Genomic DNA, 12,674 nt, shown 5'->3' on the forward strand with positions numbered 1-12,674 from the left:
ATATCATTTTTGCATAATCAGATTAATATTCATAAGGAAAATATACACCAACTGACCTTCCGTGAACCAGTCACAAGATTCAAATAATTATATGATAGTTTTCTGAAAATGACGTAGTTGTGCGAAGCATTTGAAGTATGCTATCAACAGACTCTCATGATTACCATTATCAGATCAACAAAATTGCAGCAGGAGCTCAGTTTTCAAAGCAAGCATACCATTGAATCTTAGAATGCCAGTGGTGCATTTACATCTGCTGAAACATTACAGTATTTGCAGTGAAAGTGTTTTTATTCTCTTATAAGCTTATAATACCTAAGTGAACTTTTTTTAATGTTCGTACTGACTGTTTGTCTTTGTGTTAATTGATGTGAATTAATTCTTAAACCAGCTGTAGAAACAGCTAACACAATGACTCAGCAAACTGATTCATTTCGCGTATTCTTTCTAGAAGAGATATCCATCTAAAATTTCTAAATACAGTCAAATAAGTCACATGAATTGCCCAAACAGCATATTTACTATTTTGGAGAAATCTTTATTGGAAAGAAAGAACCAAGCAAGTTTGTTTTGCTGAGAAAAAAATGAATATTAAATACATACTGTATTTGCTCTGTAACTATACATGACCTACAGTGGGATTCAAAAATCTGAGTCCACTTGTGAAATGCTTCTTTTATAATATAGTGCATTATATCCATTAAAAAATAAGTTGTCGTATCAATATACGCTACCAGTCAAAAGTGTTTTTAAGAGAAAAGATTTTGAATGTTTTTAAAGAAGTCTCTTCTGCTTACCAAGCCTGCATTTATTTGATCTAAAGTACAGCAAAAAATGTGAAATCTTTTTACTATTTAAAAAAACTGATTTGTAATTGTAAAAATGTAATTTATTCCAGTGATTTAAAAGCTGAATTTTTGGCATCATTACTCCAGTCTTCAGTGTCACACGATCCTTCAGAAATCATTCTGATATTCTGATTTGCTGCCCAAAAAACATTTTTTTTAATTATTATTAGTATGTTGAAAACAGCTGAATAGATTTTTTTCAGGTTTCTTTGATTAATATAGAAAGTTCAGAAGAACAGCATTTATCTGAAATAGAAATCGTTTGTAACATTTTTAAGCATTCTTGCGAAATAAAAGTTAATTTCTATAATTAAAAAATGTATAATAATAAAAAAATTATACTGACTCTAAGCATTTGAATGGTGTAATGTATATAATTACAAAAACGTTTTACTTCAAATACATGCTGATCTTTCTGTTCATCAGAGAATCCTGAAAAAAATTTACTCAACAGTTTTAAATATCGATAATAATAATGTTTCTTGAACATCAAATCAGCATAATACAATGATTTCTGATTATAAATGTCTTTATCACTACTTTTGATCAATTTAAAGCATCCTTGCTTAATAAAAATATTTTACTAACTCCAAGCTTTTGAAAGGTATAGTGTATAGTTGCAAAAGCTTTTTATTTCAGATAAAGCGTTTATCTTTATATTCATTAAAGAATCCTGAAAAAAATGTACTGAACTGTTTTAAATATTAAAGAAAAGTTTATAAAAATAATAATGGAAAATGTTTTTTGAACAGCAAATTAGCATGTTAGAATGATTTTTGAAGGACACTTATGACTGGAGTAATGATGCTGAAAATGTAGATTTGATCACAGGAATACATTTCATTTTAAAATAAATTCAAATAGAAAACATAAAAATATTTCAAAATTTTACTGCTTTTGCTGTATCAAATAAATGCAGGCTTGGTGAGCAAAAGAGACTTCTCAAAAACAATAAAAACCTTTTTGACTGGTAGTGTAACAATTTGAATGAAAAACTGAACAGAAAAAACGAACATGAATTTATGATAATCATGTTCTCCAGGATGATTTGAGACATACAGCTGCTTCTTCTTTTTTTTTTCTTTTTTTTTTTTTTTACTTTTTTTTATGTATACATTTTCTTAATTGTCAGTGTGGTCTCAAACATTTGGAGCCCATTGTATGTGAAGTGCATTTGTGGACATAGTTCTGAATGTGCTACTTACATATATTGCATTATTGTGCGCATATGAGAATAATTTTGAGCGAATCACTGAAAGGCCTCCAGTGATTGGTTGAGAGAAACACCTATTAGTCATATTTCTCTGAACAGGCTCCTCTATGATTGGCACAGAGTTCCCATGATGTCTCCTGCATGAAAAAGATAGAAATAAGGAATTATTAGGTGGATGTAGACCTAAATGTAAAATATACAATGTACACTGACATTTAAAAGTTTAAGATCAGTAAGATTTGTAATGTTTCTTAAAACTGTTTTTAAAAAGTTGTAACAAAAATCCAGAAAAAAAACAGTAATATTGTGAAATATTATTTCAATGTTTTCCATGTTAATATGTTTTTAAGCTGTAATTTATTTCTGTGATGCAAAGCTGATCCTTCATGATCCTTCAGAATCCTTTAGATTCTTTAATAAATAAAACATTAAAAAGAACAGCATTTATTTAAAATGGAAATCTTTTGTAACAATATAAACTACCATTTAAAAGTTTGTGGTTGGTAAATTTTTATTCTTTCTTTTTTCGAAAGAAGTTAATATTTTTAGGTATTATGTTAAATTGAAAAAAAAAAAAGATAGCAAAGCTGATATTGTTAAGAAGGATTTCTATCTAGAATAAATGATGTTCTTTTTAACTTTTTATTAATCAAAAACCTTAAAAAAAATATCACAGGTTCCAAAAGGAAAATTAAGCAGCACAACTGTTTTTAACATTGCTAATAAATCAGCATATTAGAATGATTTCTGAAGGATCATGTGACACGAAGACTGGATTAATGATGCTGAAAATTCAGCTAAATTATACTTTAAAACATATTGAGAACTGTTTTTTTAACTGTAATAATATTTTACAATATTACATTATATTATATGTTATAATATTTTTTGATCAAGTAAATTCAGCCTTGATGAGTATAAGAGATAAAAATACTTTTTTTTATCAAGAAGTGAAAGACTATGTAAAGAATTTGTAAGAAAGAATTTGAATAAGAATTTGAATAAGAATAAGAAAGAAAGAATGCAAGACATATATGTCAAGGTGAATTGTGGTATAAATAAGATCAACAGAACAGGCTTATGAACTTGTTTGCTAAGTAAATTTCCCATATGTCAAATGGCTCAATGCTCCAGGAACACCCACATATGTGTTTCTGTTTCACATGGTATATTTAACAGAATTACTTCAGGGCATTTTGTATAAGATGTGTTCACCTGAGCTGTTTTTCAACTATTTTTGGCCTAAAACTCTAACATTCAAAGGTAGGGTTGGTATAATTTTGTAATTTTACTGTAAAAACAGTAGTCCTGTAAAATATTATTCTAATTTAAAACAACCAATTTCAATTTGAATATATTTTAAATAGATAACACAAAGCTGAATTTTCAGCATCATTACTTCAGTCTTCAGTGTCACATGATCCTTCAAAAATTATTCTGAATATGCTGATTTGCTGCTTATTATCGATGTTGAAAACAGCTGCTTGATATTTTTGATTTAAGCCGTTCAGGATTCTTTCATTCTTTCATTAATAGAAATTTTAATTTCAAACTAACAGCATTTATTTGATTTATTGTAACATTATAAATGTCTTTACTGTCTGAATGCACCCTTGTAAAAAAAAAAAAAAAATGCATACATGCAGGTAATTGCAGTTGGCAAATGTACGTTACATGCCAAGTTTAACTGAAAGACTGGAATTTAGTTTTGTAGAGTTCATTGGAAGGACTGGGTGTTTAATAAAGACGTGTCGTTTATACATTTGGCAAAAGCCATCACTGCTGTTTTGGAATGTTACATTTCGAGTTCAAGGCTATAGTTAAAGCACATTTGCGTTAAGAACACTGGCTATTAGTTACTATAAATCTTTGATGTATGTCAGAACCTGCCATAAAGTTTTCATCAACTTGTACTAAAGAAACATCGGATGTGAGTCATACAAATTCTTTATATTATTTGTGATCAATATGTCACACCCGCCCCAAACTCCCAAACTGCCATCTATATATATATATATATATATATATATATATATATATTATATATATTAGGGCCGGGACTCGATTAAAAAAATTAATTTATTCCTGTGATGCAAAGCTGAATTTTCAGCATCATTACACCAGTCTTTAGTGTCTCATGATCCTTCAGAAATCATTCTAATAATAAATGATTTTTTTTAATATTAATATTTTTTTAATATTTAAAATTGATATTTTTATTTAGCAAGGATGCGTTAAACTGATAAAAAGTAGTTTTAAAAGATTTATACTTTTTATTCATCAAAGAATCCTTTAAAAAGTATCACAGGTTCCAAAAAAGTATTAGGAATCATTCTATTATGCTGATTTTCTGCTCAAGAAACATTTCTTCTTATTATTAGTTTTTATAAAAATGGTTGTTCTGCTTTTTCAGGATTTAGTGTTTTTATTTTTTTAACTATTTAATGCCTCCTTGTTGAATAAAAAAATTATAACTTAAAAAACGAAACTTTTGAAAAGTATTGTTATATATTCTTTTATATTTTAGTGAAGGAGAATTATAAGAAGAAGAATTAAAATACTGCCATGTAATAAAAATAATGCCATTTATTCCCTGGACCACAAAACCAGTCCTAAGTAGCACAAGTATATTTGTAGCAATAGCCAAAAATACATTTTATGGTTTAAAAGTATAGAGTTTATATGCCAAAAATCATTAGGAGATTAAGTAAAGATCATGTTCAATGAAGATTTGTAATTTTTTTTACTGTAAATATATCAAAACTTACTTTGATTAGTAATATGCATTGCTAAGAACTTCATTTGGACAACTTTAAAGGTGATTTTCTCAATATTCAGATTTTTTTACACCCTCAGATTCCAGATTCCATATCTCAATTTTAAAATAAATTGACCCATATTGACTGGTTTTGTGGTCCAGGGTAACAATTATTAAAATATGTTTTAAATTAAATTCCTTAAAATTCCCTATTTTAATTTTATTTAATTTTTCTAATTGTTTTGTATGTTGTTATAAATATACAGTCAAGCCCAAAATTATTCATACCCCTGGCAATCATGTGGCACTTAAGACTGGAGTAACAGCTGATAAAAATTCAGCTTTTCATCACAGGAATAAATTCTATTTTAAAGTATGTTAAAATAAAAAACATTATTTTATATTGTAAAAACATTTTGCAATATTACTGTTTTTTTCTGTATTTTTAATCAAATAAATGCAGCCTTGATGAGCATAAGAGCCTTCTTTAAAGACCATTACAAGTCTTACTGACCCCAAACTTTTGAACGGTAGTGTATATATATATATTGAGTATAAAAAGTCTTTTTGTTTTTTATTTTATTTTTTGGGATTTTTAAAATATTTATTTAATTTCAGTTATTATTAATGCGGTTGTTTTGAAATAAAAAGGTTACTAATATAATAACCCTAGTTTGCGCTGTAGATTTGTCAACAGTGTCACTTTGTTACAACTATTTTGTTTGTTGTTGAGTGCTAACCAGCCATTAATCAACATTTCAGTGCCACATCAACAGTGTCATGAATCTTTATTTCAAGCAGGGCCCCAGGGTTAACTTGGCTTACTTATTATTGTTTGCTTACACTTAACATTGTGCTAATAAAATGACAGCATCTGGGTTTAATGATGGGAACATTCTTATGTGCATATTAATTTTTAAAGCAGCAATGATGTGAATGCAAATATGGATGTGGTCCAGGTCTCATCACAGGTGTGGCCACCCCCAGATGCCACAATGGAATGCCTCTTTCCAGTCTGAGATTCCATACAATTCAAGTAAACATGCATGAATAACCCTAAAAGTTATGACTGGTATTTTGGCAAGGAATCTATCGACGTACACAGTAATATACATTGATATACATTTATAGATATACCTGTTTGGATTAATTTCAGGGGCCCATTTTATACTCTTTTAAAGGTACAGAGAATTACATTTTCATTTTATATTTTCTGGCTTCGTTTTAATTTAAGTTAAAGTTTTGGTAATTGTGTTGCATGTTTTTTTTTTCATTTTTACTATTTTAATTAGTCCATACACTGCAGTTTTTATTAGGTTTTTAGTTTTAGTTCATTTGGATATTTCAGTATTTATTGTGTAGCTGAGATGTTTAAAATTGATAGACTGTAGTTACATTTTCGAAATTGAGATTTATACATCATCTGAAAGCTGAATAAACAAGCTTCCCATTGATGTTTGTTTGTTAAAATAGGACAATATTTAGCCGAGATATAACCATTTGAAAATCTGGAATCTGAGGGTGCAAAAAAATCGAAATAATGAGAAAATCGCCTTTAAAGTTGTCCAAATAAAGTTCTTAGCAATGCATATTACTAATCAAAAATTAAGTTTTGATATATTTGCAGTAGGAAAAGTACAAAATATCTTAACAGAACATGATGTTTACTTAATATCTTAATGATTTTGGATTATTGTAATGTTTTTATCAGCTGTTTGGACTCTCATTCTGACGGCACCCATTCACTGCAATGAATCAAATGATTACTTTTCTAAGTTCTGATTAAGAAACAAACTCATCTATATTTTGGATGGGCTCAGGGTGAGTCAGTTTTCAGCAAATGTTTATTTTTGGCTAAACTATTCTTGTAAAGTAACTTTTTATAGTTGTAAACATACGAATAAACAACAAAGATAGAAATCTGGTATGTTTTTGAATGGGCTGAAGCTTATCCAATATTTCTGCCAGAAGAATGTTCGATGCGAACAGAGATAAGGATACTATTTGCACTCAGTGTACCTTATAAACATGTCTCCGGTCTGTCTGTCTTTTTTCTGATTGATGACTGATCTATCCCACAATCCTTTGCTGTGCACGGGTCACTGCGCAAGTTTAATTTTTCTGTGCGCTTGATATGAGATAATTTGAGGTTGAGGTGTTTATACTAGGTCGAGTTCGGTCGAAAATTGCAGTGTAATATTTCCTTCCAGCAAAAGCACTTTTGAGATTTACTAATATAATTATTATGATGAGATTTACTCTAAATCTCTTAATTGGGGTAATTATGTATAGCAGTTATATCGCATTGTAAGATTTCACCATCCGAGACTTACAAAAAGCAACCGACCCGGGGTGAAAAGGACAGCAAATGTGCGATTAGCCGTGAATTACCCTTCCACTCCTTGAGGTTTTATAATTAACGCCAATCAAAACCAGAAACGTTGCATTCTTTAATAGAATGATGTGTTCGGAGATAACAGCTCACACCTACCAATTATGTTCTTCACTTTTCATCAGCTATCTTATCATTCCTCATGCCGCTGGGTGTTTCCGCGATGGTTTCACACTTCTGCAGACTTGCATATTTAATGTCTTTATTCGCTTGATCGGGTTCAGAATCACATTTTAAGTTTTGCTCCATATCTGTGTCATTGGCTGGGAGCGATATAGCCTCTTCTCCCTCTTCAACATCACTTATGTTATCGGTCTGATCCAGCTGATGAGTAATATGTTTTAGGTCCACTGCAGAATCTGCAAAGTTACAAAAAAGAGATTTTATCATTTGAAAATTATTTATTGATCACAAAATAAAGGTTTTTTATTGGCATCAATGATTCGAGAAAGAACCTTTCTAGAAGCGTTTCATTCTACAGAAGGTTCTTTACAGTGGAAAAAGGTTCTTTTAAGAACTGTTTATTGAAAGGTTCTTTGGGAAACCAAACTGGTTCTTCTATGGCATCGCTGTAAAAACTCCCTTTCTGGAATATATATATATACAGTCGTGGCCAAAAGTTTTGAGAATGACACAAATATTAGTTTTCACAAGGTTTACTGCTAAACTGCTTTTAGATCTTTGTTTCAGTTGTTTCTGTGATGTACTGAAATATAATTACAAGCATTCATTCGTTTTAAAGGCTTTTATTCGACAATTACATGACATTTATGCAAAGAGTCAGTATTTGCAGTGTTGGCCCTTCTTTTTCAGGACCTCTGCAATTCGACTGGGCATGCTCTCAATCAACTTCTGGGCCAAATCCTGACTGATAGCAACCCATTCTTTCATAATCACTTCTTGGAGTTTGTCAGAATTAGTGGGTTTTTGTTTGAGGATTGACCACAAGTTCTCAATGGGATTAAGATCTGGGGAGTTTCCAGGCCATGGACCCAAAATTTCAACATTTTGGTCCCCGAGCCACGTAGTTATCACTTTTGCCTTATGGCACGGTGCTCCATCGTGCTGGAAAATGCATTGTTCTTCACCAAACTGTTGTTGGATTGTTGGAAGAAGTTGCTGTTGGAGGGTGTTTTGGTACCATTCTTTATTCATGGCTGTGTTTTTGGGCAAAATTGTGAGTGAGCCCACTCCCTTGGATGAGAAGCAACCCCACACATGAATGGTCTCAGAATGCTTTACTGTTGGCATGACACAGGACTGATGGTAGCGCTCACCTTTTCTTCTCCGGACAAGCCTTTTTCCAGATGCCCAAAACAATCGGAAAGAGGCTTCATCGGAGAATATGACTTTGCCCCAGTCCTCAGCAGTCCATTCGCCATACTTTTTGCAGAAGATCAATCTGTCCCTGATGTTTTTTTTTTGGAGAGAAGCGGCTTCTTTGCTGCCCTTCTTGACACCAGGCCATCTTCCAAAAGTCTTGGTCTCACTGTGCGTGCAGATGCGCTCACACCTGCCTGCTGCCATTCCTGAGCAAGCTCTGCACTGGTGGCACTCCGATCCCGCAGCTGAATCCTCTTTAGGAGACGATCCTGCCGCTTGCTGGACTTTTTTGGATGCCCTGAAGCCTTCTTAACAATGCAGTGGAATGTTTTTTTTTTCGGGATTAAGTTAATTTTCATGGCAAAGAAGGACTATGCAATTCATCTGATCATAACATTCTGGAGTATATGCAAATTGCTATTATAAAAACTTAAGCAGCAACTTTTCCAATTTCCAATATTTATGTAATTCTCAAAACTTTTGGCCACGACTGTACTTTACTAGCTCTTGAACATGGTAGTTGCATTGCTGTCTATGCAGGAAAAGCTCTCGGATTTCATCAAAAATATCTTAATTTCACTCCCAAAGATCACTCCGAATGACACAAGGATGAGTAATTAATGACTGAATTTTAATTTTTCTTTAAGATGCTTAAAAGAACACTAACCAGTGACACCATTATCATTACCTGAGTCCTCAGAGAAATAACTGACAGGTGTAAGCCCCTCCCTCTCATTTAACTGTCCAATCCCGGCTTGATTCTCAGCTATAGGTGATGTCTTGCGTTCAGCATCAATCCCCTCAACCAAATCAATGCTTTCCACAATTTTATCCTTTTGAAGCATTTCTGCACATGTTTGTTTATCAGGAGTCTGTTTTGCTAATGTTGCGTCTTGGCTGTTTTCTGGGGAAGCTTGAAAGTCAATAGATTCGGTTTTCTCTTTTATGTCTGAATCTCTTTGATTACTTGACCTAGAAAGATCTGACTCAACCTGAATGGTTGGTAAGTTTCTTTTAGGTGAAGTATCAGTTGAGCTCATCTTTGCCTCGGTTTTATCTTGAGTGATTGAAATACTTTCAGGAACAAATGCGTCACTGATTTGAGATGGCTCTGTGGCATGGGATTCTGGGAAGAGTGGAGCATGCTGGGAAAATGCTGTGTCAGCCATCTCTGTCTGGATTAAAGATATATCCATCTGTTCCTTTTCATTTTCTTTGTCACTTTGTAACTCTTCATCACTTTCTGCTATCGCCTTATCCCTCTTCATAATCTCTGTGTATGATTCTTCCTTCTTGAGCACAGTCACGTTCACTGCTTTATCTACATCCATATGAGACATTCCTTCTTTATCATGGTTCTCGCTGTCCGTCTTGATGTTCCCGTATTGTATAGTTTCACTCTCACAGGTTTCTGTCATTTTCCAACTCTGATCTTTTTCACCCTCTTGTTTCAGACTTTTCCCATCTTCATGTCTTTCCCCAATTTTACAATCTAGCTCTTTTTCGCTCTCAAACACATCCATTATTTTATCTTGCTCTTCCAATCTTCTACCATCTTGATTTTCTCCACTTTCATGTTCGTTCACACATTTTTCTACATTATTTCCATCTTGCTCATTTTCTGGCTCACATGTTACCATAATTTTCACATATTGTATTTTTTCAGTCTCAAATACTTCCACTACTTTCCAATCTTGTTTTTCACCTTCATGTTCTTTTATAAAGCCTCCATCAAGTATTTTGTCACTACCACAGTCTTCTGTCATTTTGCAATCCTGTTCATTTTCGCTCTCATGTTTTGCCAAACATTTCCCATGTTCATGTATTTCTACAGTTTTCCCATCTTGCTCATTTTCTTGCCCACATTTTTCCACCTTTGATGCATTTTGCAATTTTTCAGTCTCAAATACTTCCATGATTGTCTCATCTTGTTTTTCATCACTGTCTAATGAATCCACAATTTTCTCATCTTGTCTTCCTTTGTTTCCATGTTCTTCCATCATTGTTCCATCTCGCTCATTTTCTTGCTTTTTACTTTCATGTTCTTTTATGAGATTCCCATCTTGTATTTTTTCAACCTCATGTTCTTGCATAATTTCTCCTGCTTGTTCCTTTTCAAACTCATGTACTTCCACAATTTTCCAGTTGTGCTCATTTTCTTGCCCACATTCTTCCATAACTTTTGCAAACAGTATGTTTTCAGTTTCAGATGTTTCTATGCATTTTTCTTCTTCTTTTTCATTGTCACATGGATCCACAAATTTTTCATCTTGTTTTTCTTTGCTTTCATGTTCTTCCATCATTTGTCCATCAATTTCTTTTTCACTTTTATATTCTTCCTCACATATTTCTACAGTTTTCCCATTTTGCTCATTTTCTTGCCTTTCATTTTCATGTTCTTTCATGATGTTCCCAGCTTGTTCCTTTTCACACTCATGTTCTTCCTCACATTTTTCTGCAATTTTCCAATTTTCTTGCCCACATTCTTCCATATTTTTTAAATAATCAATGCTTTTCTTGTCTTTTTCTTTTTCATTGTCAAATGCATCCACAATTTTCTCATCTTGCTCATTTTCTCTCATATTCTGTAACATCATTTTTGCATTTTGTATTTTTTCACTCTCAAGTTTTTCAGTAACTTCCCAATCTTGTTCTTTTACACTTTTAGGTTCTTCAATGATGCCCCCATCTTGTATTTTTTCAACCTCAAGTTCTTCCATCATTTTCTCACCATTTTCCTTTTCACTCTCATGTTCTTCCTCACATCTTTCTTCCATTTTTCTATTTTGCTCATTTTCTTGCCCACATACTTCCATCAATTTGGCACATTGCACAGTTTCAGTTTCAGATACTCCCATGCTTTTCTCATCTTGTTCTTTTTCATTGTTAAATGCATCCACAGTTCTCCCATCTTGCTCATGTTTTTTCGTAATTTTCACACTTTCATGTTCTTCCATGATGTTCCCAACTGGTATTTTTTGAACCTCAAGTTCTTCCATTATTTTAACACCATTGTCCTTTTCACTTTCATGTTCTTCCTCACATCTTTCTTCCATTTGTCTATTTTGCTCCTTTTCTTGCCCACATTCTTCCGTCATTTTTGCATATTGTATCGATTCGGTTCCAGATACTTCCATGCTTGTCTTGTCTTGTTCTTTTGCATTGTCAAATTCATCCACAATTTTCACTTTTTGCTCATGTTCTTCCACAATTTTTTCATTTTCATCTTCCAAACCTTTCTCATGTATTTCTATAATTTTATTATCTTCCTCTTTTTCTAGCACATTCTCTAACCTCATTGTTGCATGTTGTGTTTTTTCACTCTCTTGTTCCTCCATAATTTTCTCACTCTCAAATTCTTCCACAATATCCCCAACTTTCTCTTCTTCATGCTCAAGTTGTTCCGTAATATCTTGTTTTTCTTCAATCTTATGTTCTTCTGTCATTTTACCATTTGATTCTTTTTCAATTTCACATTTTTCCGTAGTCATCCCATCGTGTTCTTCCTGTCCTCTGTTCTGCATCTCGCCAGTATTAGCTCTCTCTTCTCCACCTCTTTTCTCTCCATCCATCTCTTTATTCACTTTTTCTTCACTCACTTCATCCTCCTCCTCCTCAACCGTAGATATAACCGAAGCCCGAGCAGTAAAATCCCTCTCAAGTTCCAGGTCTGTCAGCATTTGTGGAGAAACAGGCAAAGCAGGAAGTGGTCTGGTGGGTGGCTCAGGCACCAAAACACATGATGAAGGAAGAAGAGGGTCTAAGACATTGTCAGGTGTCTCAGACTGGTTCACAGATTCTGGTGGTTCTGGTGAATTCTCAAAACCAGGAGGAGGTGGAGGAAACTCATCTTCTATCTCTGATACATCAGGTTGGAGCTGCTCAGGGATCGGCGGAGGTGGATAAAAGACCAGACTATCTAGTATATCACTGATGGGAGTTTTGATTTCAGATTCAGTTGCATCAGTTAAAGGTGATGGTTGAGTTTGGAACAATGGCTCCATCATCTTAGGTGAAGGTAGCTGGATCTGGCTTTTGGTAGATACCGGTGCACCATTCTGCAGCGAGGAAGCCGTAGTGCTAGTAAAAAGGATTGGGCTCTGAGATGTGGGAGATGACGGAAAGTAAGGCGATACCACG

General features: G+C 33.1%; 1 protein-coding gene across 1 annotated transcript; it reads right to left on the bottom strand.

Moving 5' to 3' along the window:
* Window positions 1–563: 563 nt before the first annotated feature.
* Window positions 564–12,079, bottom strand: LOC141292769 (uncharacterized). Its single transcript, XM_073824819.1, has 3 exons — window positions 9,223–12,079; window positions 7,311–7,570; window positions 564–2,198 (listed from the first exon to the last, which is right to left on the bottom strand). The coding sequence occupies exons 1-2, from the start codon at window positions 12,056–12,058 to the stop codon at window positions 7,323–7,325; spliced, it is 3,084 nt and encodes a 1,027-aa protein (XP_073680920.1). The 5' UTR covers window positions 12,059–12,079; the 3' UTR covers window positions 564–2,198; window positions 7,311–7,322.
* Window positions 12,080–12,674: the final 595 nt, after the last annotated feature.

Source organism: Garra rufa, chromosome 19 (genome assembly GCF_049309525.1).
Source record: "Garra rufa chromosome 19, GarRuf1.0, whole genome shotgun sequence".
NCBI classification, from domain to species: Eukaryota; Metazoa; Chordata; class Actinopteri; order Cypriniformes; family Cyprinidae; genus Garra; species Garra rufa.

Coding starts and splice junctions, on each gene's coding strand:
- LOC141292769 (XM_073824819.1), bottom strand. CDS start 12,058: ATGCAGAACAGAGGACAGGAAGAACACGATGGGATGACTACGGAAAAA. Junction 7,571..9,222: donor TTATTTCTCTGAGGACTCAG/GTAATGATAATG, acceptor GTAACTTTGCAG/ATTCTGCAGTGGACCTAAAA.